At 37.3% G+C, this 27,904-nt stretch overlaps 1 protein-coding gene across 7 annotated transcripts in view; it reads left to right on the forward strand.

Annotated features, from left to right (window-relative positions):
* Nucleotides 1-27,904, forward strand: part of SHTN1 (shootin 1) — a 99,972-nt gene that overhangs the window by 44,819 nt on the left and 27,249 nt on the right. For all 7 annotated transcript variants that reach the window (XR_011436439.1, XR_011436442.1, XR_011436441.1 and 4 more), the window contains 7 exons: nucleotides 1,986-2,080; nucleotides 7,427-7,573; nucleotides 9,716-9,869; nucleotides 11,845-11,944; nucleotides 17,335-17,417; nucleotides 23,545-23,654; nucleotides 26,847-26,900. Coding sequence is in view for 3 of the 7 variants with exons in the window: in XM_005602205.4 (XP_005602262.1) it covers nucleotides 1,986-2,080; nucleotides 7,427-7,573; nucleotides 9,716-9,869; nucleotides 11,845-11,944; nucleotides 17,335-17,417; nucleotides 23,545-23,654; nucleotides 26,847-26,900 (743 nt within the window). In the remaining 4 variants the exon portion in view is untranslated. The remainder of the gene's footprint in view (nucleotides 1-1,985; nucleotides 2,081-7,426; nucleotides 7,574-9,715; nucleotides 9,870-11,844; nucleotides 11,945-17,334; nucleotides 17,418-23,544; nucleotides 23,655-26,846; nucleotides 26,901-27,904) is intronic.

Genomic DNA, 27,904 nt, shown 5'->3' on the forward strand with positions numbered 1-27,904 from the left:
CATCATGAAATTTCTTTTTTTAATAGGTTTGAAAATCATTTAGCTCTCAGGGACCTATAATTCACATCACAAACCACCACTTATATTGCTTTACTTGAGTAAGACTATTAGTCTTTCCTCTGAGGAGGCAGTCAGTAGATTTACAGTACAGAGTTTGAAATTCTATGTTATTACTCAGCAAACCAGTCCTTAGTCAGTTAGGACTGAAGTGCCCTGGTGGAACATTGTATGAAAACAGCCATTAAGAGAGCCTTTTAAAAGATTTTATTGATATGACTCAGCTCAGAATTGAAAGTGCTGGCCAGAAGCAGATGGAGAGGCTAGAGTGATATCTACCTCTGTTGTGCCTAATTTGTAATGGCGTCATCACTCCCTCTGTGCTGTCTGTATCATTATTTAACAAAGTAGGCCACAAAATGTCAAAAAAGTAGCAAAGAATTCGTATTGCTTTTATTTGACAGGACTTTCTCTTTGACAGTGTCTGTCCGACAGTGGTTCTTTAATTCAAAGCTCTGACTCTGGGCCTGGATCCAAAGCTGTTTCTCTTCTTTGTAAACGTGGGAACCCTTGAAAATAACTTACGTATTTTTTTCTCTTTATTTATAAAAGCATAATATACTTTTTTTGGTGGAAAGTATAGAATCATATAGAGAAAGGAAAAAAATCTCAACCTTTACAGTCCAGAGATAAGCACCACTAACATTTCAGTGTATATTCTTCCAATCTTAAACCCTATATATACATTAAATTATTTATTAAATGTGTTTATAATATATATGGAAGACAAAGAAAATACCAGCAGAAGAAATATAAATATCTTTTTAGCCATTGGTACCTTACAAGCCCCTGAACATCCCTCTCTAGTCATACTCCTCCCTTGGATTTTTATCATTTCTTTTATTTACAGTTTTGCCAGATACTTATATATACCTAAACAGCATACTGTTTAATTTTGGGTGTTTTTGAACTTTATATAAATGATAACATTTTGCACATGTCCTTCTGCAACTTTCTATGTTTGTGAGGTTCGTCTGTGTAGGAGAGCATTGCTGTGGTGCGTTTATTTTCACTGCTGTGTAACATTTAATTCAATGTCTATACCAGAATTCATTTATCCAGTATGCTGTTGGTGGACGTTTGAGTTTTTTCCAGTTTTTTGCTGACCTAAGTTAGGCTGTTATGAAAATTCTTATGCGTGTCTCTTGGTGTACATGTCTGAGAGTTTCATGAAGATATATGCCAAAGGTAAAATTTTATCTTTAGTTTTACTACATAATGCCAAATTACTTTTTAAGTAGATCTGTAAGTTTACACTCATGTAACCAGTGTATTAGTTCCCAATGTTCTGTATCCTCTTCAAGCTTTATATGGTATACTTCTTAATTTTTGCCTGTTGAATCTTTGGTTAGTATAAAAAAGTATCTGAGTTTTTACTTTTCATTTCCCTGATTACTAATGATGATGAGTATCTTTCCACATGTTTTTTGGCCTTTCACATGTTTCCTCTTCTGTGAAATACGTTGTTGGTGTGTTTTGTATGTGGCTTTTAAAAAATAAAAGTGAACTAATTTCTAAAAAATTTATCATAAATGTCTTTCCGTTAAGTAAATATGCTTCTTCAATATAATTTTGATGGCATAATAATATTTCCTGTACATACCATATTTTACTGATCCTTCAATGTTAGACCATCTAGATTATTTCACTCTTTTTGGCAATGATGCAGAGAGAGCATCCTTGCATATGTTCATGAGAATAAATACCTTCCTGGAAGTGGAATTGAGTCAGAGACTATGAATAGTTTTAGATTTTTGACTCACATTGCAACTTGCCCCCAAAAAGATTTTATCAATTTATATTCTAACGAGCAATGGATGAGGGTGCTTGTATGTCTGTTGAAAGAATCTTTTCAACACTATTTTCCATCCATAGTCCTGATAATCTGTGTGACATATCATCCATTTTCTATTCCTTGTCGTCTTCAGTGTCCATGCTAGCAGTAGAAGAGTATGAGGAAATGCAAGTAAACTTGGAACTGGAGAAGGACCTTCGAAAGAAAGCAGAGTCATTTGCACAAGAGGTAAGTATCTTGCAGGGACCTTGTTTTTTATTTTTTTAAAAACTTTGCAGATGACAAAATATTTTTTGAGGTTGAATAGAACTTGTTACTTTGATTAAGGATCTGCTGATTTAGAGAGGAGGCTATGGACTAGTATCCAGTTACTGAACTTGGTGTCTGAAGATCTGGGCTCAGATTTTGTGCACTGCAGTCAGTTACTAGTTGTCTCGCCTTAGAGCAGTCCCTTAGCCTCCTAGGGCTTCACTTTCACCATCTGTTAAATGGGTGATGATACCAGTCTAACCAAGAGGATTTTAGAGACAAATGGCACGATTTTAAAAAGTCTTTTGTAAACTATAAAATGCTGTATAGGGGAAAGGAACTATATTTAGGGATACCCATAACTTGTCATGGAAAGTCCAGCTTGAACACAAGATTTTTGTATGTTTCAAGTAGCCTTAAGAATCTGGGTTACGTCTCCATCTGCCATCTCGAATAACAGTATTGTGGTATTAGTATTTCTCTTCAGCTTCTATACAGTGCTCTCGTGTGAGCTGATTCTTCCACTTGCTGTGGAACATTGCCATGTTGTACATCCATTATCTCAGCCTTTCACCAGAGTAATGAGTTTCCTCTCATGTTAGAGATAAGCTTTGAGCTTCTTGTGTTCTGGCTTACCTTTGTGGACATGTAGTCACTGGGTATTCTCTGGCTCTGGGACTGGTTTCCAGGAAAATGATGAGACGCCAGTTGGCTGAACCGTCACAACTCATGGAAGTGGAACTGATCCGCATGAGATTTTCATCACGTATAAAAATTCTGAATCTGTATGCATACTGAAGGTTGAAGGAAAGTAGCTAAGGGAAGGTAAAACATTCTTAGGTGGAAGTATTCAAGGTGTGGAAGGAAGACAAAGCATGGGGTTATGGGAATGACATTTGAAACTCAAGGTACGCTTTTGTGCAGGAGTCTTTCTGTGCTTGAATGTAGCTGTGTAGCAAAGAACTTTACAAAAGGTTTACTCCAAGAAGATCTGATTTGAAATCTTAGGATTCATTTCATCCAGAGAGTTTAATGAAAGGTGAGTAAATACTGTTCCCTTATTGCTTGGAATAAAGAAGAAAGAACTGAGGTGTGTCAGAGCCCTTTGGAAAAAGCTGCAGCAATGTAAATAATGGAACGGAATAAACAGTTGAGGGGGAGGGAGAGTGGAGATGATGTGAAGACAACTCTATTGCAAAACTGAAAAGATTGACCAACTTTGACCCAAATGCCAGGGTTTTAATTTGAGAGACATTTTCAGTTCTCCATCTGTTGTTTGTAGAATGATGTTAAAATACAAAGCAGCTCAAAGAAAAACTTGAAGGCCATGTAGTGGCATAGGAGATAGACGGGAGAAGCAAGATTCCACTTAGAAAATGAAAATGAATGGTTTCCTCTGCCATTCACTTGGTAGTGGTTAGTGGAAACAATCATGCTGACAGATTAGCCCAGAAAGAGGAGATAGAAGTTTGAGGAAGGAAAGCAAGAGCTCTGGCACTTATGTTACTGGTAGCATAAATATTTGCAAGGGTGCTCAGTAATTTCACAGTATTTAAGTTTGATCTACACAATAGTGAGAAGAAAACGATTTTTTAAAATAAAGCTGGATTAAAACCAGTATATCTTCCCGTTTGCATGGTTTACAAATTCGCAGGTTTTCAACAGATAACTACTGCTAAAAGGTATATGACTTGGGTTAATAAGAGAAGTATCCCTCTGGAGCCAGCCCAGTGGCAGAGTGGTTAAGTTCGTGTGCTCCACTTTGGGGTTTGCAGGTTCGGATCCTGGGCATGGACCTGGCACTGCTTGTCAAGCCACACTGTGGTGGCATCCAACATAAAATAGAGGAAGATTGGCACAGCTGTTAGCTCAGGGACAATCTTCCTCACACACACAAATAAGAGAAGTACCCCTCTTTTACATTTTGTTTCTTAGTCCAGCCAGCAAACGGGTTAAGCCAGACACTGTGCTGATAGTGGGAATATCATGGTGAAGGAAGCAAATAGGATCCCTGTCCTTGTGGAGCTTACAGTCTAAAGCCTTAGAAATCAAATTTTTTTTTTTTTTTAAAGATTTTATTTTTTCCTTTTTCTCCCCAAAGCCCCCGGTACATAGTTGTATATTCTTCGTTGTGGGTTCTTCTAGTTGTGGTATGTGGGACGCTGCCTCAGCGTGGTTTGATGAGCAGTGCCATGTCCACGCCCAGGATTCGAACCAACGAAACGCTGGGCCGCCTGAAGCGGAGCGCGCGAACTTAACCACTTGGCCACGGGGCCAGCCCCCTTAGAAATCAATTTTTAAAGTTAATTTACTTTATATTTTTTATTACAAAAGGACTATATATGCCTTGTAAAAAATACAGTCAGTTCTCAAATGTGTAAAGTAAAAATCGAAAGTTTCTCCTCCACTCCTACTCCCACTTGTCCATTTAAAGAACAAAAACCAAAACATGATCCCCCTCAACAAGGAAGAAACAGCCAGTTGTCTTCATAAGTATGTTAGGTTTTTGTATTTCTTCTACATAATTTCAATTTTAAATGACTTTCCTCTATTTTTTTAGTATATTTGTGTTAATATTCAGTAAGTTTTTCTTTTCTTTTTTCTTTTTATTTACTTTTTATTATTTTATTTTATTTTATTTTTTTTTTGAGGAAGATTAGCCCTGAGCTAACTTCTGCCACTAATCCTCCTCTTTTTGTTGAGGAAAACTGGCCCTGAGCTAACATCCATGCCCATCTTCCTCTACTTTATATGTGGGGCGCCTGCCACAGCATGGCTTGCCAAGCAGTGTATAGGTCCACACCCGAGATCCAAACCAGTGAACCCCAGGCTGACGAAGCAGAACATGCAAGCTTAACCACTGCACCACTGGGCTGGCCCCTTTCTTTTCTTTTTTAAAGGTGTGGATACCTTGTTCAATATGTAGTTCCAGTGTACTGTGAGAGTATTATGTAATCAATTCTTTTTTCTTTCCAAACAACTCAGATGATATTTTCATGTTGTTTGGAGAGAATGAATTATATATTAATGACAAAAGATTTTCTTCTCATTCTTTGAAATGAGTTATGAAATTTCTCTGAAATTCTGGTACATGTGATATTATTTGTCTATTAATAGAACAGCTTCATAACTCTGACCAACAAGTTCTTACTGTAGCTAAAAACCAGATTTATTAGCATTTTGGTACTGAATTTTCTTTAGATACATCTTTGGAAAGGCATTATGTAGGATATTTTATTTTAGTGTCTTAAAGTCTAGGAAAGGCAGTCTAATGAGTAATTTTTTTCACGTTACCGTTGTTATTTAAAGGAATTTCTTTTCTATCTGTTCTTTTCATCTTATTACTATTTAGAGATTGTTACTGGGTTTTGCAAAAGAAAATTCACATTTATTAATGTTCCTAAGACATAGTCTTTACTCTTTTCTCTCTAAAATAGCAAAATTGAGATAATTTTTAATCATGTAAGCAAGTTTTCCGGAGTGCTGCATGGAAAAGGGGAACTATCCTTTTTCCCCGAGAGAACCAAAGCGCAGAGAATTGGTGCAGTGAGTGGCATCTCCACCCTCCGCGTTGATGCCAGCTTGTGCCCTGCGTTGTTTTACTGCTGAGGTCACTGCCCACTGCCTGCCTCCTCTCTGCCTGCTCCTGGCCGCCGAGCACTCTTGGTGTAAGGCCTCGCTTGCTGGAAAGCCAGAGAACCTCACTTACTTCAGCAGCTATTAGCAAGCCTTTCATGTTGACTCTGAGGTATTTCCTAAGACACCAGCAAGGGACCCCAACCAGTTAACTGTTAAGAGAGAAAAATATATAAAAAAGAAATTACTGTAATAATAATACTAACCCGAAATAACTCATTTCGGTTATACCATTGGTCTAAAATTAAGATACTGGGGCCCGCCCTGTGGCTGAGTGGTTAAGTTAGGGCACTCCGCTTCAGTGGCCCAAGGTTTCTCTGGTTTGGATCCTGGGCGCAGACCTAGCACCACTCATCAAGCCGTGCTGAGGCAGCGTCCCACACAGCAGAGCCAGAGGGCCTACAACTGGAATATACAGCTATGTACTGGAGGGGGAGCTTTGGGGAGAAGAAGAAACAAACAAAGTGAAACAAAAGATTAGCAACAGATGTTAGCTCAGGTGCCAATCTTTACAAAAAAAAAAATTTAAGATGCTGTGATGAATATTGATTACCCTTCCCTAGTATGTTGACACCTCTGGTCTCACATTTCGGTAGCCTGGCACTCTGCACATGCACACACGTGTTCATTCACGCTGTCTCTATACCTCTCCTTCTTACACTGAAAGAGGAGTCAGCTGGAAGAAGAATGTAAATTTCACTTTAAAATGCTGTTAAGAGTCTGAAAATGTAAAGTCTACTATAAAATGGGACTAATTTTGGAGTTTGTAAAACATTTCATGCTTGGAGTCACCCATTGGCTAACTTCTGTAGGGTATTAGGAAAAGGAATAACAGGCGAATAGAAAATAATGTTGTTTCACTCATGTAAAGTTGTGAAGGTTAAATGAATCATGTATGTAAATTGCTTAATAAAGTGCTCAATAAATATTAATATACCTTTTCCCTTCTTTTTATCCTCCTACTGTTAACTACTTTCATTACTAGGGAAAAACTAATCTGTTTAAAACAAAACATTGGGTCTAATACACAGCAGAGAAAGGAGGTTACCCAGGTAGTTAAGAGCTTGGGTTTGTAAATCAGTCAGATCGGGGTTTAAATCCTGGTTTTGCCACTTATATGTGTCCTTAGGAAAGTTGCTTAACCCCTCTGAGCCTCAGTTACCTTATTAGTGAAAATAGGATAGTAATAGTATCTACTTGACCATGTTATTCTAAGGATCAGGTGATATGATATGTGTAAAATGATTACCACCATATCTATTACATAATGTTTAGTGCACTTCAGCTATTCGTAGTAGAAACATTTAACTCGTAGGATTGATTTAAGGATTAAAATGATGTGTATAAAAAATTTAATAGAGTACGTGGCACAAGATAAGTTCTTGATAAATATTAGCTACTACTGTTAGTGTTAATGTATTTTAAAGCAGTTATAAAATATTAAAAACCGAAGTATAGGACTAAGTGATTGTATGTATACCTTGTTGGGGTAACGGTACTGGAGATTGTATGAAACTTATGAATGAATGAAATAGCCGTCATTCATTCCGAAACTGTTATACTATACAATTCAGAAATCGCCTTTAACTTCTTAATAAAAGCTCCACATCCTTTCCTTTTGCTCAAGTTTCAGTTGAGGAGATATGTGAGGTTGATCGGTATATACGTTTTTGTAATTAACTTTTGCAGATGTTCATTGAACAAAACAAGCTCAAGAGACAAAGCTACCTTCTGCTCCAGAACTCTGCTCCTGACCAACAGCTTTTGAAAGCTTTAGATGAAAATGCAAAACTCACCCAGCTCCTTGAAGAAGAGAGAATTCAACATCAGCAAAAGGTAACAGATTTTCTTCTGGAGTCTTAATACACACACACACACACACACACATTCAGAATGAGAGGAGTCAGTTCAGTCACTTACAGTTCCATATTTTGCCTAAGTTACTAAGTCTTTCCAGTCTCTTCACCTTTTAGAAAAAAATAACTGTCAAAGGAACTTAGTGTGTGAAATTTATAGTGCGCTATTGTAGACTTTATAGTGATCTTTAAACTGTCCAAAAGGTCAGAAGAAGTGAGGGAAAGAGAGAAAACTCAAAAAGAGCTTGGATAATGCACATAATGCCCAGTTTGGAAACCTGTGAATTCATTGTGTTTTTTGGAGACTGCATACACTAGGAGAATGTATTAGTCTCAGAGAGCGTGTTGGAGAGCATAGATTTTATTCAAAGAGGGAGGAGAAGTCTGTGCTGGTAGCAATTGTTCGCTTAAAGAAAATTTCTGATTTTGTAAACTTGCACAAATGTGTATGTTTAAAGACATCCTAAGTGGTTATTTCAGCGTGTTTGAGTGGAGCTATTCCAGCTGACGCAGCCTACCTCTGTATGCTAGGCGGAAAGGGTAGTCATCGTGGTAGGTGAGAAGGAGGAGGCGGGAGGGGAGGAGAGGCGAAGAGGTGGAACAAAGGCTTTCAAGTTAAAGAAACCACTTAAGAAAAATTACATCAATATTTATGCTACTTACAATGTACCTGCTTTGTGAAGGAAAGGCTGTTAGCTGCTATTTATCATCACCTGTCGAAGTCTCTTTAAGCAACAGTATTGACATTTAATCCTTGAAAGTTCTGAAGTTTCTACTAAGTTGGTTGTGAGGTAGCGTTGATTATTTCTTCCTCAGTAAGAAATGTTGGTGTATTCCTAGAGCATCTCCAGATGAATAGGTGGCAACCGTGGTTGCCCCTGGGAAAGAGGACTGGGGAATAGACAGGAAGGAAAGAATTTTTTTCTGTCCTCATATGCGGGAATTACCTTTTCAAAATAAAGAGAGCATCAAAGAATGTTTATTTTTATTTAGCTTATGCTAGAATTTTTTGTTTCTGAAAAGTCCTGTTCCTTTGGTTCACTCATTTAGTAAATAGCACATGCCCAGAACCTATGGAACTAAATTGTTGTGTGTATATCTTGCTGGGGTAGTGGGAGAGGTCCTGAAGATTAAAGTTATGAATGAAATTATAGCAATCAGTACTTCTAAAGCTGCTACACTATAACTACAGTTATTCTGTATAATCTTTCATGTGTGTGGTTTAAAATATTTTTTACCTGTCTGTGAGTTCCCTTGCAGATTCAGCAGTCTTTTAAACACAGCTGTATTGTTTTTATGATTATAAAAATAACATATAATTCTTCTAATAAACAAATTTTAAAAATACAGAGAAAGTTAAAAAGAACATTAAAATTACCCCAGAATCCCATATTTTGGTGCATATTGAAACTTTATATAAATATATAATTTTGTGACTATAGTTTAAGTGGAATCATACCATGCATACTGTTCTATTACCTGATTTTTTTTCAATTGGTAGTCTATCTTCACATGTCACTGTATAGTGAGCTATGTGATTTTAAATGGTTATATAGTATTTTATTTAATGAACACGCTGTCATTTATTAAATCAACAATATTGCTGGACATTTAGGTTATTTCCAGTGTTTCCCTGTTATGAACACTTTAGTGAATATATTTGAACATTTGTCTATTTTTTTTAAAACAAATTCTAAAAGTAGTATTACTGAATCAAAGGAACTTTCCTCCTCCTTTCTTTCTTTTTTTTTAAGATTGTTGATACTTGTTACCAAGTTGTTTCCCCAGGGTTGTTTTTAATAGTACTTAAATTTTTCTCTGGAAAATAGGTATGAAAATATTAATATATTTTAAATTATTTTTAAGGTATTATTTTACTTTTTTAAAATTCATGTTTAAAATTAAATTATCTGGGACATAGGTCTCCAATAAATTTATGTTGAATCAAATAGCTGATAATGATTTTAGGTATTATCTGTATCCAAGAATTTGCGTGGTATTTAAGATGAATTGGAATCTCTTTGCTATGAAGTGCAAAGTAAAAGGGAAACGTTAATTTTTTCCCTTTATTTTCCTCGACAAAGGAAAAACTATATCATAAAAGTCTCTGTATAACTTTTAGGTCAAAGAATTACAAGAGCAGCTAGAAAATGAAACACTGCACAAAGAGATCCACAATCTCAAACAGCAACTGGAGCTTCTAGAAGAAGATAAAAAGGAATTGGAATCGAAATATCAGAATTCTGAGGAGAAAGCCAGAAATTTAAAGCATTCCGGTAAAAGCATTGAGTAGGCTACTGTCTTATTATTAATCTGTGAATCTCTCATGCCCAGTACAAAACCTGGCATACACTCAATCCAGAACATTTACTGAATGCTGTAGAAAATTACCAAGATTTGTTTTTAAATTCCTTCATTGCTAACTGTTGCAGTTCAGTGGAATGGCTGCTGTAATCAAATGATCGACAAATATTTAAACTTCTTTTTTGGATTCAGAGCCTTTGTGAGTGCTTATCCCATACAGCATTAAGAGACAGAAAAAATACAGAAAGATACCTTTAATATGGGAAGACCAAAAATTTCAGCATTTCTCAAGGCTTTAGAGATGAGTGTTCATTAAGAACTTATTTTATTCGTTTTAGGTGCATTTTAAAAAAGAAACTTTTGGGGTTCTTACTACCTTCATCTTTGGTGTTTAATTATATACATGATAATACTTTGAATGTCACACCTAACAATAAAATGGGCAACAATATATATATTAAATGGAAAAACTTTTAAAACACCAGGGGATACTTAAATCAAAGGATTTATTCATTCAACTGTAGAAGGCTTTACAGGAATGTGTGAGTTAGATTATTGCACAGGGATAAGTAATAAGTTTCTGTTGGAAGGTAGGTAATTTAAGGAGGCAGGTATTTCCTTTATAACAGCTTCAGTATTCACTTCAGATATTTTTGGATAATTTTATACTAGAATTTTGAAATCTGTATAGAAGAACCAAGTAGGCTTTTTTCCTTTAAAAAATATTCAGTACTTTCTAATCCGCAGTGGAAATTAATTACAATTTATTTTTTTTCAATTTATTTAAAATTAAGAAATATTCCATTCTTTTTTGTGTATATCAGGGCAGCCTGTAGCCAAAGCCACCTTTATTATACATGGAGGGGGTAGACATTAGAGGTATTTGAGATTCGGTTTTGAACATGTTTTATTTAGTATCTACTGTGTGTGTACCCAGCCTTACCCTAGGGTTCTATAAGAAATATAGAAGAAAAGAAACCATGCCTTTTGTCCTTGAAGAACTCAGACTCCCTTTGGAGAGAGAGACAAATGCATATGAAATAACTAGAGGATTCTTGGTGTTGGAGAGGATAATCCACACTGCTTATTTAAGTGTTGAGAGTAAAAACAATTGGCTAGATCTTTGAGGGTACAGTCAGTCGTGGAGAAAGTGGAATGGCTGTGGAGAGGCAGAGCTATTCCTGGGTGCCAACAGTATTTAGTACCTATATATAGCCCATTAGATTCCATATTTGAAGTATTTGCATCCATGATAAAATTTAAATTTAAATTGACGTCAGATACTTTGTCTTGAACAGCACCAAGCATAGGTCCTTTCATATTGTTGGTGCTTAGTAAATACCTGTTTCATTAATGTCTTGAATGAACTGAATGAATAGATTATACTTCCAGAATGCTCTTCGAAAGAGCAAAAAGTTTCTGAGTTAGAAACATTTGAGAGTCTGAATTTGGTTTAAATCAAGAACTCCAGGATTTGTAGTTTTTGAAGGAAATTAAGTGGAAGAGGAAAGTATGCTATTAAAATTCATTACTAAATGTCATCTTTAAAATTAATTCTTGGTCTATATACTTTAAAAGTCAAGTATTACCAATTTCTTAGTGTTTGAGTAGTATATTCTGTTGTTAACAAATATTTCTTCAACCTACTCAATCTTTACTTCCCACCCATCCAGCCATTGTCTTGAATTTTTTTTTTTCTGTAGTTGTATATGGAGTAAAAAATGGTAATGTTTTCTCGTAACATATGTAAGGCCTCTCTTGCATGAGTGGTAGTAGACTGGATGATAAGAAGTTGAAAAAGTTCTGTAGATTCATATTGAAATTTCTAACTTTACCTTAATAAAAAAGAATTTGATTTTGAGAGAGGTTGTGTTTTTCCTTTACATGTAAAAGAAGGTGTTAAGTTGCTCATTTCAGCTCTTTTCCGACTGCTTGCTCTCTGTGCAGTTGATGAACTCCAGAAACGGGTGAACCAGTCTGAGAATTCAGTACCTCCACCGCCTCCTCCTCCTCCACCGCTTCCCCCTCCACCTCCCAATCCTATCCGGTAAGCACATCTGGGAAGACTGCTCTGCGTCAAATGTTACCCCTTGTCAGAGGACCTGAAGTTTATGTTCCTGGGATCCTTTTTTCAAAATACTGGCTTAGATTGCATCACTAGAAGGGTGGTAAAAGGTATGAAAGATATCAGCTGGTGTTTCTCTCAGAAAATTTTCTAAAGGCCAGTGTTTTACTCTCTTCTTATAAAAGATATATGGAAAGGGCCTTAAAACACCCGGGAAAGACATTCTTGTGGCCTAAAGTGTTCTTCTGTTGTAGATGTTCCGATTCCATGTGAATGTTTCAAACCCAGGAGCTAGACATTTAAAAAAATTTTTTTAGGGGCTAGCCCGGTGGTGTAGTGGTTAAGTTCATGCGCTCTGCTTTGGCGACCTTGGGTCATGGGTTTGGATCCTGGTGTGGACCTGCACACTGCTCATCAGGCCATGCTGTGGTGGCGTCCCGTATATAAAACACGCGAAGATTGGCACAGCTGTTAGCTCAGGGACAATCTTCCTCACACACACACACAAAAATTTAAACTTCAGTTCCATACATATAGTTTCATCCTTCAGTTATAAAATTTCAGTCCATGACATTAGGATTTCCTTTAACTGGAAGACCAAGGAATTTTGAGTTTCTTCGGAATGTTTTCATCTTTTTTCTCTCACTAATTTGAATTTGAAAAGCTCTAGTTTGTTCAATTATTTTAAAAATAAAGGTACTAAACTAAATGAAAATGTAACAGTACTAATTGTTATAAACTAGTGATTAAACTAAAAGTACTAATTATTTTGTATCCCTAATCTCATATTTAAACCTTTAATAATGCTGAGAGAGAAACCTTTCATAAGAAGAAGAAATTATGTTTAAATTCTTGCAGCAGGAAATCATATCTGCAGACAAGAATTCACTTTTTCTGAAGCCTAAGGTGACTTGATGGTGTTGAGTGCCTGAATAAAGCACCATATACCCCAGGAGATCTAGAGAAAATTTTGCCACCTTTGTGGTTCTTCATGCCACTATCTGAAATTTCATAAGACAAGCTACTTGCTATGGTGACAGCTTACCTCCTCGTGTCATGATGTTAACTGTTCCTGGATAATTTATTCTTGAACAAATGAGATTTAAAATTTTGCTAGATTTTTACCTTTATTAACTCATGTGATTTGTTTAATCCTTTCACACAGAGAGGCCATTTATTCCTACTTTGCATCTTTGCCGATTCATCTGAATAGAATGTGTAGCATGTTCCTCCCACATGACTGGGAAAATGGTGCTTTGCCTTTTAAAAAGAATCTCATTAGTTTTTCTTACTGAGTAGGGTATGACACAATCTACTTTAAGCCATTGAAGTAGTTAAGGCAAAATAATTTTTGCACATGATCCATCGAAGAGTCAATTGAAAGAATTTTAGGTATTTGAAATTCTTTCTCTCCTGGGTAGCTAAATCTGTAGGAGATATTTTGAATTTGACATTTAAAATAGGAAATTCGTCTCTTTGATCTTTCTATAAGGTCTGAAATTTTGAGCTGATAAGAAAGGTCACTTCTCTCGATGAGGGAGAGAGAACTATTAAAAAGCGATTGTAATCTTGCTGTCGGCCTTTAATTTTTAGTCTCAGAAATCTTGAGAGCCCTTAGAATTAAACGTAAAGTATAACCTAAATAGAATATTTTCCCAAAGAACACGTTACAGTCCTACTGAGAAACGAATGTAGGATTCAGACTATGGATGTCTAAAGTATGAACTCTTTTATAAGGTCCTTTAAGGAAAATTTTAATTGGATAACATGAATGATTTTTATTTCAAGATGAATTTATATAGTCTAAGACATAATTTCTGAGTAGAAAGAGTTTTTTTTTTTTTAGTAAGGAGTACTTTCTTGTTAAAGAAATATATTTGCATGTGTATTGAGTTTCAGTGGACTTTGAATCTACTAATCAAGACTTTTCAACTTTGTTCCTGAGCCATTTGTTTTACCCTGATATAGATCATGGATAGAAATAAAAGTGGAAAAAAAGACTAGGGCCCAAGGCTTTATTGTGTCTTCCTCCTCCTCTTGTTCTTTTGACCCAGAGGACAGGTGGGAGAGAGGAAAGAGAGGAAGAAGGCATACCTTGGTCAGTTTGTGCTAGTGGTAGTGAAAGTAGGACAGGTCTTGGGCCTGTGTGGCTCATGGGGGAAAGGTAGAGTATCAGTGTATTAAAGTTCTCCAGAAAAACAGAACCAATAAGGTGTGTGTGTCTGTGCACACACACACACATACACACACATAAAAAGAGATTTATTCTGAAGAATTGGTTCACGTAATTATGGATGCTGACAAGTCCCAGGATGTGCAGGGTGAGTCAGCAAGCTGGAGACCAAGGAGAACCTATGGTATAGTTTCAGTCTGAAGGTCAGCAGGCTTGAAGCCCAGGAAGAGGCAGTGTTTCAGTTTGAGTCTGAAAGTAGGAAAAAGCAGAATTCTTACAAGGCAGTCAGGCAGGAGGAGTTCTCTCTTGTCTGGGAGAGGGTCACCCTTTTGTTCCATTCAGGCCTTCAACTAGTTGGATGAGGCCCACCCACATTAGGGACAGCAATCTACTTTACTCAGGCTACCAATTTAAATGTTAATCTCATCTGAAACCTTCACAGAAACACCCAGAGTAATGTTTGACCATGTATCTGAGTATCCCGTGACCCAGTCATGTTGAGCCATAAAATTAACCATCACATTACACATGAAGAACACTTCTTGAAGAATTTCAAGGTGAATAGTCTCCATTGAACTGTTCCGTATTTGGGGGAGACTTGCTTGAAGCTCACATCCTTTCAGTTGAAATGGCTGTGAAAAGGGGCCATTTTAGCCAGATGTTTGGATTATTGGTCCCAGATGTCTTGTCCTGGTCTTCTCATCTGTCCTGTGAGACCCACCCTATCTGCTTTCTTTGGACTCTATGCCCCTTCTTGACAGATGGTTCTTTTTTAATATTACAGATGATTTTCCTCTGGGAAGCATAGCAGTCTCCACCTTATACTTTGTTTCAGAACATTTAAAGCTAGCCCTTTCTCTCCTCTACTTAGGTGGTTTACAACGATGAGCATATGTTCTTACTTCATTTCTGTAAATAATACAAATATTCCGAGCAGTACAAAGAGCTTTCTGCTTCATGATCTTTATGTACAATAATGCGCACTCTCCCAGTTTCCTCTCAGAACCAGAGTGTGGTGAGAGGGTCCGGAGAGGCCTCTCATCTGTGAGCACCCTCCCCAGACCCCTCCCTGCTGTGGAATGTTAGCAAGTCGACACTGAACATCCTGCCTTCAGTTGACAGAATGGAAAAAATGAGCAAATAAAGCTTGTGTTATTTCATTTCTCCCAATTTCTGGAATAAAATGTGCTTATTTTAACATTCTGTGTAAATTAGAATTTCTAGGTTTTATGAAAAGAATTTAATTCCATCTTAGGCCACTGTGAGCCCAAAGAAGACAAACTAGACCAAGTCAGAAGCCCAGTGATTGAGTGTTTCCCAGTTGCTTCAGTCCTAGAAACTGCACAGGGTAGAGCAGGATGTCCTGCTTACTTTCTCCTCTGCTTTGTGGGAGATTGTTCAATGTGTTTGGGAATTTTAAGAAAAGGCAGTTAGAGAAGGGATTAATAATATAACCAAAAGTAGAAGTAAGAAGTAAAAAAAATCTGAAAACTACAGTGATTAAGAAACATTCTAGTCGTTCTGTCCTCAGAGCAAGTGTTACTGTGTATATCCAGTGGCCCCTTTTCTGGAGGCAACATGAGGCCTTTCCTATCCTCTAAATATTTGTTTTCTATTGCTGGCTTCCCAGCTTATCTTCCTCAGGATCGTGTTTTGTCAAATCCACTTTACCACACTGAGGACATTTATAATGTAGGTGAAAGAATTCAAGAATTCTTGATTTGTTTGTGTTTCTGTAAACTTTTTTTGGAGGGAATGATAACATATATGTGGAAATGTACACAAACTTGTGTACGGTTTAAAAATAACAAAATGAATATCCATGTAATCATCATCCGGATCAAAAAGTAAAACAGATACTCTAGAATCCCTTCTTTTTATCTGTTTTTTAAAGAAAAGCTTTGTTCTACTACATATAGCTCCCTAGATTACTAGATATATATATATATATGGTCTTTTTTTTAACTTTATATAATTGTAATTTTACTGTATTCATTTATGTCTTGTTCTTTACACTCGACGTTATTTTGTAGGATTCATCCATATTATTTTGTGTAGCTGAAGTTCATTCATATTCATTGATACATAATCCATTTTATGGATGTCCCAGGATGTGTTTATCCATTGTGTACTGATAGACATTTGAGTTATTACCAGTTCAGGGAAATGATGGCAATTCCACATGAACGTTCTTGTACATGTATCCTAGTCCACAAGTGCTTGTATTTCTGTAAGATATATAGAAGTCGAATCACGGGCTCCTGGGATATGCGTATCTTCAGCTCCACTAGGTAATGCCAGTTTTCTAAAGTGGTGCTATTGATTTATATGCCTTCTTCAGTTTGAGAATTCCTGTTATTCCACAAACTTGCCAACATTTGATATTATCAGACTTAAAATTTCTTGCCTGTTTGATGAGTGCGCAGTAATATCTCAGTGTGGGTTTCATTTGTGTTTTCCTAATAACTAATGAAGTCAAGAACCTTTTTAATATGTGTATTGGAAATGTGGACATCCTCTTTTATGGAGTTTCAAGGGTTTTGTCCATTTTTTCGTTAAGTTGTCTGCTTTTTCTCACTGATCTGTAGAGGTTTATTTCTTTATTCTTTGATGTCTTTTAATATATGGAGGTTTTAAAATTTTAATGTGGTCAAATTTATCATGATTTGGATTTTATACAGATTTTTAAAACATGAAGCAGAGAGACAGTGGTCTAAGTATATTTTTATCCCTTAAGTGTTTGGTCTGTGTCTCAGATTCAGATGTTCTTGTGCCCATATTTCACAAATAGATATTTATTTACTGAAAACATCCCCTAATTCTTTCATCCTTCCCTCTCTCTCAAATGTATTATGTAAATAGCTGTTTCTGAATTTTAGATATGGATGTGGAATTTTTTTCTGTATGTATTTTACTTTGTAAATGTCTAGGCTTCATATTAGTAATTATAGCAGTTCCTTTCTTCCAGTAATTAATTTGGTTTCACATAGAAAGGTATGAGACATCTTTCTCTTCCTTAAAGTGATGAAAAGTTTAATAATTTATTAAAAGTGGAAAAGAAGCTTCTTAAATTCTAGTTATACATTCATGCACCTAGAGGAGAGTTGGATTTTTACTAATTATTTAGAATCTACACATTTTATTTCTTGATCATAAGGCAGCCAGTAATCTCCTGTCTGTCTTTTTCTTTCTCCCAAAGATCCCTCATGTCCATGATCCGGAAGCGATCCCACCCGAGTGGCAGTGGTGCTAAGAAAGAAAAGGCAGCTCAGCCAGAAACAAGTAAGTCTCATCTGCCTTGGTTTACCCTAAGTAGTTGATGGTGTACAATTTTTCAACAATACACACCTTTGTTGAGTTCTATGACTATGAACAGATCGTTGCGGGAGGGATGTGAACTTAACAGCTATAAGAAAGAACCACATAAGTCGTTGCCTTCCTGTAGCTTATTGTCTAGAGCAGACAAACATGCACACGTCACTGCGAGGTGAGGTATGCTGGGAAAGGTGTTTTCATTAAGCGACGAAGTACTTTGGGGTGTGAAGGAAAGAGAGGGAGTAATTGCAAATGAGGCATTCGAGGAAAGGCTTTTTGAGTTGATAGCAAGTGAACTGAGACTTTCTCAAGCACCTACCTACTGTGTACCACTCCAGTGCTGTGTACCGGAGATACAAGACTCAAAACTTACATTCGAGTGAGGTAACCAGTGACCATCCAAATAAATATATAATTATTTAAATACAGTTTTGATCAGTACTGTGGAGGAAGAGTATAAGTTTCTAAGAGATCGTGGAGGTGGCCTGCTGGTGCCAGAAAGTGATGTGTGAGCTGAGTAGTTGTGGATTTAGAAAGTCAGGGTGGGGGTATTTAGGATAAAAGTGGTTCACATGGAGGGGCAACAAATTCAAAGTCCAAAGTGGGAAGGAGCTTGGTATATTAGGAAACTGAAAGAAAGTTGTGTTACTAGAACATGGGGTACAAGAGAGGAGGTCTGATAGGTAGGCAGGAGCCAAATTCTAGAGGCTGTGGTCAAGATTTTGAAATTTATCGTAAGGGCAGTAGAAGTTTTAAGTAGGGGTGTAACACGACGACATTTGTCCTTTTTAAAAAATCTCACTGGCTGCAGTGAAGAGAACAGAGAACAGGCTGGAAAGGAATGAGAGTGGATGAAGGGAGACTATTGCAGCCATTCAGAGGAATGTTGATGGTGGCTTAGACGACGGTAGTAGCAGTAGAGACAGAAAGAAATGGATAAATTCAGGAATGACTCAGGGAGGTGAAATTCACAGGACTCTGATTCACTGAAGAGGGAGTTGTTGAGGATAATATGAAGAGATGGAATGGAGGGAGAGGGCTTTCCTGTGGCTGGGTGGAGTCAGTTCACAGAGCTGTGTGCAGTTTGGTGTGCAGCCACAGTGAGCGCACAAGGTTGGAATGCTCGGGCCATGTCTTGGGCCTTTCTGCCTGAGAACTGTAGAACCCAAATTAAACGCAACAGTGTTTGCTCAACACCTGCTAGTTACAAAGCATTGTAGATTTGCCTGGTTCAAGCCCAGCCAGGTGTAAACTTCTTGGCTCCGTTTTCCTGCCTCCAGCTTTCATTGCTCCAGTCCATCCATCTTCATATCATTGGCAGTGTGGCGTTCCCAGATCATAGGTCTAATCACATTGTGTTCATCTTACCACATTCTGTGCTTCTCACTGCATCGGAATAGAATGCACACTCTATAGTCTGCTTACAAACAGTTCTCTGCTTTTACTTCAGCCTCATTTCTCATTACCTCTGTCCCACCTTATGGCTGGACCATTACCTCTAAGCCCCCTATGCATTTGCTCCTGTCTTTCCTCATTCCACAATGTTCCCCCGCCCTTCCTCTAGTCAGAGCTTTCTCATGCAAGGTGCTGTTCTAATTCCCTATCTCCCATGAGGGTTCCAGGCAATTTGTGTGTTCCGGGCTCTTCCTCTTATTCCTCTTATTTATTAGTATTAGTATTAATAATCTAAAATGAATGGGCTCATTACTGTGTATTGCTATAGCGTTTTGCTTCAAGTTTTGTTATAAGGATTTAATGTCCCATCCCTCAGCCTCTGCTCTGGTGTTCGAGTTATTTCCATATCTCTCCTCCTGAACAGATTGCAGACTCTTTGAAGATTTACTCTTCTCTGCAGCCTCCCACAGCTTCCTTGCATATTGAATGAATTGAAGTTTAGACTTAGTCTTTTCTTTCTTAGCAAGTACCTCAAAGCACTGTTACAAACGAAAACTGTTTGATTTCATCTATATGAATTGACTTTCTGTGCCTGCCTCCTGCAGTCCTTTGGAAACTATTCCTCTGTGTAATAATGCAGCTGAAAGGCAAATTCTGTTTTGCACAAGGTGTTGCAGGATTCAGAAGTCCTGCCTTTGGTGATCTGCAGGGCAGCCCTGCTTCTGGGTTACTGCCTATAAGCCTTCCTTGACACTGTAATTAAAATCAAAATTTTGTTTGTTTCAGTATTGTTTTGGGATTGGTAGGCCTTATAGGGTCAGGAGGGCAGTCAGAATAAAATGATTTCCCCTTCTACGTAAATTACATTATTAGCTTGTCAACCTTGACAGCACCCTTAAATTTTAAAAAAAAAGTATTCTAGACCTTATTAACCCCCAGTGTTAGAAACTATACAGTTTTCCTTATGAAAATGATGTTTCATTTATAATTCATGAAATGTGGTAGGATTTTCTCCCTCATCCTTGAACTATGGGATCATTACTTTGGGAATCTGGGTAGTTACTGACAGAGAAGTTGCTCATGAGATTTTAAACTGGAGCCACCCTAAAATCATACTGCCTTAAATGATATGTACCATAACCACCCATTATTGGAGCCTCTCTTTGTCTGGCAAGGTAATTTATAGTGTCTTGTTAATAGTTCACGCTAAAAACAGTTGAATGAATAAACCAACAATGATTAAATGCACGATGCATGAATGTAGACCCTCAGACACTGGACTCATCTGTGACCTTTTGGAGTTTGCATTTATAACGTATGGACCAGTGTTGCTATCACAGTTTTTTCTTTTGCTGGTGTCTTATGTGGCTTTTACTATACGGTGGGTGTGCTTTTCAGAGCTTATGAATGGAGAAACTTTTATTGCTAGGTTACAACTATTAAAAAACTTGATTGTAAGGAAGGTGTGTGGAATATTTCAGAAGTAGTTTTAAGGTCTAAATATGAGAAGTTATTACAAGCTTTGAAGTCATTACTCTAATTTTGATAAGAAGGCATTTATTGCACAGATTCTGAAATTGCAGTGGTATGCCTGCTGTTTATCATATATTTAGTTCATTAATTGATTGATTGATTCTTTCCTCAGTTTGCTAACCTATAGGATGGGGATATAGGTTCTGTTTCATGGGGTTCTTGTGAGAATTAATGAACCTCACAACATGTAGTGTTTAGTGTAGTAGAAAATACTCAAAATGATAGCTAAAAAGACAGTGTACCAACCACGCTGTGAGGGGCAGAAGTCCTCATTCAGCAGCCTCTTGTGATCATTGTAGTTAAGGAAATTTCCTTAACTTTATGACCTTAGGTCAAATTCAGACTTATTCAACCATGGTATGTTCTTTAGAAATTTCGTACATCACAGTGGCGTAAGATTTTTTTTTAGTACCTTTTAAAAAATGTTAGTGAAAGAGAAGAGTAATCCTGTGGAATTTAGAAGTGCATTTTAGTTTCTTTTAGGTAATAACAAAAGGTTTTATTGAGCAAAAAGGTGATGGTTTTGTCTGTGGATTTTTTTTTTTAGGAACTAACTTATTTTTCAAGTGGGTCTTAAAAGTTAAGCCTCAATTAATTACATGTAGCTTTCTGATCTGAGACTGACCTTGAAGCACTAACTCAAAGAACATTTGATTTTATTTTCCCGTGGCAGTTCAATAACATTAGACCTGTTGTCTTCATTTGTCCCTTTTCTTTAATCTCCAGTATCCTGCATATTTCTATTGTCCCCCTGATTACATGCTTTTGTGAGACAATTACCAACTGTGTGATTGCAGAAAGAATTACAAAACATACCATGAGCTCTCTGTAGGTGATTCTTGCAGATTTATTAGAACTGCTTAATAGTTTAGAAGTTCATATAGATTGCTTTTTGCTGGTTCAAAAACAGGGTTGGCGAGAGAGAGAAAAAAGCTTGTGCAGCTAACCTAGTGTTGCCCTTGTATTGTGTCCGAGTAGGGAATCTGATAAGAGTGATTTCTTTTCCTTAAGACCAATTAAGTCTTTACATTTGAAAAAGACAGAAATTAAAGCCTGGTTTACAATCTGTATACAATACAGATAGTGGCACTTCTCTGAATTATCACTATGATTCTGGCAAGCAAAAATAAGAAACTACTTTAAATTCCTGCTATGTTAGATGCTGCAGCAGATTTGAATGGTGTTGACCATAATTCTCCATCTGTCTGCCTTAATTAGTTTTTGTATGGTGCATGTAATTGGGTCTCAGTCATTCCTTACAGAGTGCTAATCTGTTTGTAGGCGGCGTTCCTGTTGCCATGCAGCTCTTCCCAGGTCTCACTCAAAATGGCAGCCTTTCTGAAAATCAAATGTTTTTTGAAGATTTTTTTTAAAATTCCCAAAAATAAATTCCATACCCATACCAGGTGCTTGAATGACAGATCTGGGTTTTCTCTCCCCTGGTTTTGAGTAAGGTCAGCAAAAGCATGGTGTAGTGCATAATAGGTATTCAGATATAAAATGAGTGAGTGAGTGAAAGAATGAATGAATGAATTCCCATCCATAGAAATGTTATTGCCTGTCCCCTTGTTGGTGTTTGTGAGCCAGCCGCAGAAACTGCCCAAGAAAGTGCTATTTAAGGGCACATAATTGATCCGCCCACAGTTTTGTTCTGACCTTGGTGCCTTATTTCCCATGTTGTCTGGCAGGAGATACTTTTTTTGTCTTCTGGATCTGAAAGATGTCGTTTGGATTACTGAGAAATTTTAATTCCCAGTATTTCAATGGCTTGTGAGGATGACAGAACACTACTTGAAGTCAGGACTGTATCAGAAAACCTAGATTATGTGATGAATGTAGCAGCAATCCCATCACTGTGGCTGTAGAGATGAGGATAATGGAACCTTCTGGATTCTCTTGGTTGCACCTTAGTCATCTATATAAGAGGAACAGCTACCGAGAGTTAGAGGGAAGTCCCGCCGCGTAGCAGAAAAATAAGCCATGAGTTAGGCCTCCTTAGCACAAAGCCTGACACTCCTGTTAAGTAGCTTGGGGATATAGTTGTGATTGTCTCCACTGAGAAGCCATTCTTTTGGGACTTCGTTATTTCTGCTCAAATAGTAAAAAGATTAACAGCCATTTAAATCCAAAACTTTAACAAGTCAGTCAGTAGATAGATACTTGCTGAGTGCCCGCAATATGGCCCACAACAAGTCTGTTAAAGATTCTGATTGGAAGGTCTTTATGAGATACTTAAATATATTGGCTGCAGTGAGTTAGATGGAAGGAAACACAAGATGTAGAAATGCGTTGATGGTGATAAATGTTCCAAAAATGATTCAGTGCTTTTGGTCAAGCTCTTCTGCAAAAGAGACAAATTTCACTATTCTGATCAACAGGTTTAAGCTCATCTCAGGAGCATTAATCAAATTGATACATACTTCAACAGCTTTATTGTTTTTACAGAAAAGTAGTGCAAAGATTAGACAATGGACAGTTGAAATTTTTAAATCAAATTTAATTACTTAATTGCACTTGTTTCTGGATGTGTGTTTTCTTTTCACATTGACAGTTTTAAAAGACTTGAAAAAGATTTGCTTAAATGTTTTCTTCCCATGTGATTCCTAAACAAAAGATGGCAGTTTAAAAGTAGATTTTACCTATTTGCTGCTCATCTTTGACAGTGGATTTCTTCAAACAAGTAAAAGATCTCTTTGATCCTTTTTTTTCAAGTGGGCTTTTTGACAGTTATACCTTCTTTGGGCTGCTTTCTTTGACATAGGATGTACTGTAAGTTATAAAAACATCTGCGAGGCAAAGATGAATGATTTTGGGGGGTTAGGTATAAAGTTGGGCTTTTAAAAATCTGGAGAAATTCAGGTCTGTCATTATGCTGAAAAATGGAACAAAATCCATTGTTTAACATAGATGACCTGATATGGAGTTTTAGGCTACAAATTAGACCTTAAATTTTGTGACTTATTTTTCAAAGCAGATCTTTTATTAAAAGATTTTTTATTAAAAACAATGTTTCTACCTGGCAGCTGTTAACATTGGTAATTGTTGGTGTTTTGCGACTCTGAAAAACAACTGTGGTTAATTACATAGTGCAATCTAAATCACCAAAAATAGGAAGTAGCTGTTTTCTTGTAACATAAGATGATTTATGTGTGTGTTCTTTGAATAGCTGAGGAAGTCACAGATCTGAAGAGGCAAGCAGTTGAAGAGATGATGGATAGAATTAAAAAGGGAGTTCATCTTAGACCAGTTAATCAGACAGCCAGACCGAAGGAGAAGGTACGGAATGATTAAATGCTTTTTCACCCCTTGATATTTCCTTTTTCAAATGTAAAAATTTGAAATTTGATGAAAGCTACATCAGGATTGACTGTCAAATCTTAGGATAAGACTAATGTGTCATGAAAGCCTTTACTTCCTTATAAGCATGTTTCGGGAGGACTCTCCTTGACCCATGGTGAACCTGAATCACTGTGGAAAGTAAGTAACACCTGTTATTGCGTGTGCTGTGCTGCCGTCTCCTTGAGAGAGACATTGATGTGGACTGTTATCCCATACAAATGACCATTATTATATCTTTTCTTTAATTCCTGGTTCTTTTGTATAATTCAACAAGTATTTATTGAATATCTACTATGTGCCAGGGACTGTTTTAGGCACTGGGAATAAATCTGTAAACAAAAGAGAAAATCCTTGCCTTCCTGGGGCTTCTTTTTTAGTGTGTAGGGGAAGGGAACGAGGAGTGGGGATCACATCATAATGCCAGAACAGACCTAAGGCAACTTTTGAAAAATAGTGAGATTTATACGATTGTGTTCATTAATTTCACAGACCTCTTCCAGGTCACTTCAAGGAGAAACTGTTGTGTATAACTGCCATTAGCTGTCGTCTAAACTAGAGCACAGTGAGCGCCAGGATCTATCGAAGTTCCTAGAGTCTAGTTCAGTACTTCTCTCTTCCCTTTGTCCCATTTAAATAGACCCAATAATAGAGTTTTTGAAATTTTTCTTGAACAATGTTTTTTTCTTTCCTCACTCTAATAAGGTATCAACAGATGGATTCTCTTTCTTTTTCTTCTTCCTCTTTTAAACCAAACTTTATCATTCTTTCTTACTCTCAAGGATGGGCCTCCTCAACTGCTTCAGTGTCCCCAGTATCATGACTGTTCCGTACAAATGTCACTGGGCTTTTCAAGTTGCCACTTTGTCACAGGCAGGCAAGATAGCCAAGCAAGACAGGAATGGCCATAGTGTGGAAAGGGGGTTGGAAAGAGGGAGAGAATTCTCAACTCCAAGACCAGATTTACATCTCATGAAATGGCAGCCACGGCCAACCCTGTAGGGTAATTCAGGTTTGTGCTAGTTTTCTGAGTAAAGGATGGAATACAGAACTGGAGGAGCAGCTGAGTGTGCACAGTCTGGCACAGCTGTTTCTGTGCTGCAGTCTGGTGAGTGAGTGAAGAGCACTCTGGTTGGGGTTGAGGCCCTTGCACTATCCCCCAGCTTCCCAGGCTTTTTTCTCCACAAAATTGGGGTAGCACCTGCCCTGTCTGACTCGGGGCTGTTGTCAGGATCAAATGGAATGCATCGTGAAAACACTTTAAAATGCGGGGTTTAAGTGGAAGCTTTCAAAAGAATACATTTTTATGACTTTCATGTCACAACTATTTTGGAGAGAATAAGCAAAACCAAACTATCACTATAGAAAAATCCAATGTCATAAAGAAACAAAATTAGGTTAGAAAGAAAAATGTTGAAAAACTTAAATCGTAAGCAGTCAATATTCCCTAGTACTTTCATTTTCAGAATACAGCCTTGTCCTTTTTTATTCTTACCATGACTCTTCCAACAGTTACACATTATTTAATGTCAGTTCAAAATCTGGAAAACAACTGAACAAGGATCAGTGGACGACTGGGTTTTCACTGGTAATCATTAAACTATGTAGATTATAGTGCTGAATGACCTGGTCAGTAACCTTTAGGACAAATGGTCACTGCATGCTTGAGTACAGACTTCTCGTCCCAGTACCATCAGTGCTTTCCTAAAATGAAACAAGTCAGGAGTCTGCAGTCCAGGCTTCTAAAGGCTTATGCAGCCAGAGAGCACCTTCAGTGGCATTGTGGCACTTTTGAGTATGCCTTCAGCCAGGGCGTTTGTTCAGAAGTCACAGCCTGTCACCTGAACAGAAGTCAAGCCTGCCTTGTGAATACTAATTTAACCGCATATTTTCTAAATTTCTTGATGTTGATGATGGTGCTGGTATGGTTAAAATTAGTGTTTTAGAGCTTTTGACTGGCACTTATGACTGGCGCTGATGGCATGTATAATTTCACAGACAAGCTAAGCTATGAAAGTTGAACGCCTTAGTCTAATTTGTACACGAGCAGCAAACCTCTCTCTCTTTTTCCCACTGTCCATTTTTAAAAATTGGAAGGGGATCTTATTCTTTTATTATCTTTTGAGAGGAAAGGATTATAGGTTGCTATTAATCACTTCCCATTTCTTGAGAGAGAAATTTTACCTCTTTTCCAGAAATGAGAGGCCTCAGAGGCTCCTTTCACTGTATCTTCGGGGTTTCTCTTCATCTCTGTCCTTTGAGAAAGCAAGTGATACAGGGGAGATCAGAGGTCTTTTTTGATCTTCTTTTCATGAGGGCCTCCTGCTAAATTTTCCCTCCATTAAATGAGTTGAGGGATACACAGATACTGTTGGGTATTGTGGGCAGGCAGATATTACCCAGAACCTCATTTCAAATTATGTTGTTCCTGGTTCAGTCAGAAGAGAACTGGGCTTGTAATCAAGACACCTGACTCCAATACAGCCTTCCGCAAGGTGTAACTCTCCTCATCAGTAAGATGAAGTGATTGGACTCCATACCCTCGGAGGTCTATTACTGCTTAGGTAGCTAGTGATGCTAATAGTCTTCTGTAAGCCAAGTTCTTTGCTGGTCCCTACTGTTGGCTCACTGCTGTTGTGAAATTCGTGAAATCAGATGTGCCAGTGCTCTGTAAGCCAGCCTCCACCTGGAGCTCACAGAGCTGAGAGAGGTTTTCTGCCCTGTTGCTTGCTTTCTGCTCTGCACTGCTGCCTTCCTAGTCCTCACTTGCTGGAAGAAGTCCAGTAATGCAAGTGGAGAAAAGTTTATTGTAAAAAGCTCTGAATAATTTGGAATTAAATCTTTGAAATCTGGTGTTTACCAAATCTTTTCTATGTATGATGATAATAGGAAGTAACAAAATGATGTTTAGAAGATGGTAGCTTGAGGCCTTTTGCGTTGAATAGTACTTCTGATTTACGTTTACCTGACACTTGGGAGCACTAACATGTCTAATACTTTTTCCTAACCATAAGACATAGAGCTGATTAAAAAATATAGTCAATATAAGCTACCACCTCTTTGCTGTGTAAAAATCTTTAAGTGTTTTAAAACTGAATTACTCAGTAATTTTTTTTCTTTTTAAAATTGTAGCCAGACTCTTCAAAAGGCTCTGAAAGTGCAGTGAATGAACTGAAAGGAATACTGGTAAGAGTAGAACTCAGTTTATTTTTTAGTTAATGGGAAAATGAAAGGAGAATATTTTAAAAATCTATCTTTATGAATAATTGGTTCTGATATGTTTTATTTCCATTTACAATAAGCTTGATTTCTTCTGATGGTTCACTTGATTGTGCTATGAACTCCCCCATCGGGTGTGTTAATAATATATCAATACTCTGTTTCTATTCTAAAAGAATGGTTATGCTTTCACCAAAATCATTGTTTCCTGTTCTTGCCCTCCAATCCTTCAAGATAGTGTCAGGCCAGCTCTGAGATCAGTAAATGCTTGTTAATAACAGAAATATAGCAGAGTCTCTTACAAGGATAGGGCTTAACTTTGAGGCATGAAAGTGGAATTCTTGGTGCCTAAATGTACATCTGAGCTCCCACCCAGATATGTTAGTATCAGGGTCACGGTCTCCTTTTTGTCACAGTTTAAAAAATTATTCGATGCTAAATTGGAGAATAAAATATAATTCTTTTTTTATGTTACTAATTTCATTTTCTAAAAGTAATTCATATTCATTGAAGAACATGCTTAATGCCATTTCGAGTTGTATTTCTTTTTTTCAAAGTTTGAGCTTTTGCCAACGGAATAAATGAGTACTGCCCTGTCGAGCAGTTGCTGTCAGAGACAAACGCCCCACTCCGAAAATGTTTCAGATACTAAGAGCTTGATTCTCAGATGCTCTTACAGTCTCAATACCAGTTATTATGCACAGGAAGTCAACAAATATGGGGGCGGAGGTACAGAACTAATATTCCCATGTTTGTTGTTACTGTGCTAATTATGCATTGCATGTAGACATCCACATAATTGTGGTAAACAAAATTATTTTCATCAAGCATGAAACAGTAGACTTGGCTCAGAATGGCCTAATTAGTCTGCGTTAGTTTTAGGTGAGTGGAATTATGGCTAAAGAGAGGTATAGCGCTAACAGTGGTGGTCTGCCTACAGAATAAAGCGTGAAAACCATTGGAAAAGTATG

Source organism: Equus caballus, chromosome 1 (assembly GCF_041296265.1).
Source record: "Equus caballus isolate H_3958 breed thoroughbred chromosome 1, TB-T2T, whole genome shotgun sequence".
In the NCBI taxonomy this organism is placed as follows: Eukaryota; Metazoa; Chordata; class Mammalia; order Perissodactyla; family Equidae; genus Equus; species Equus caballus.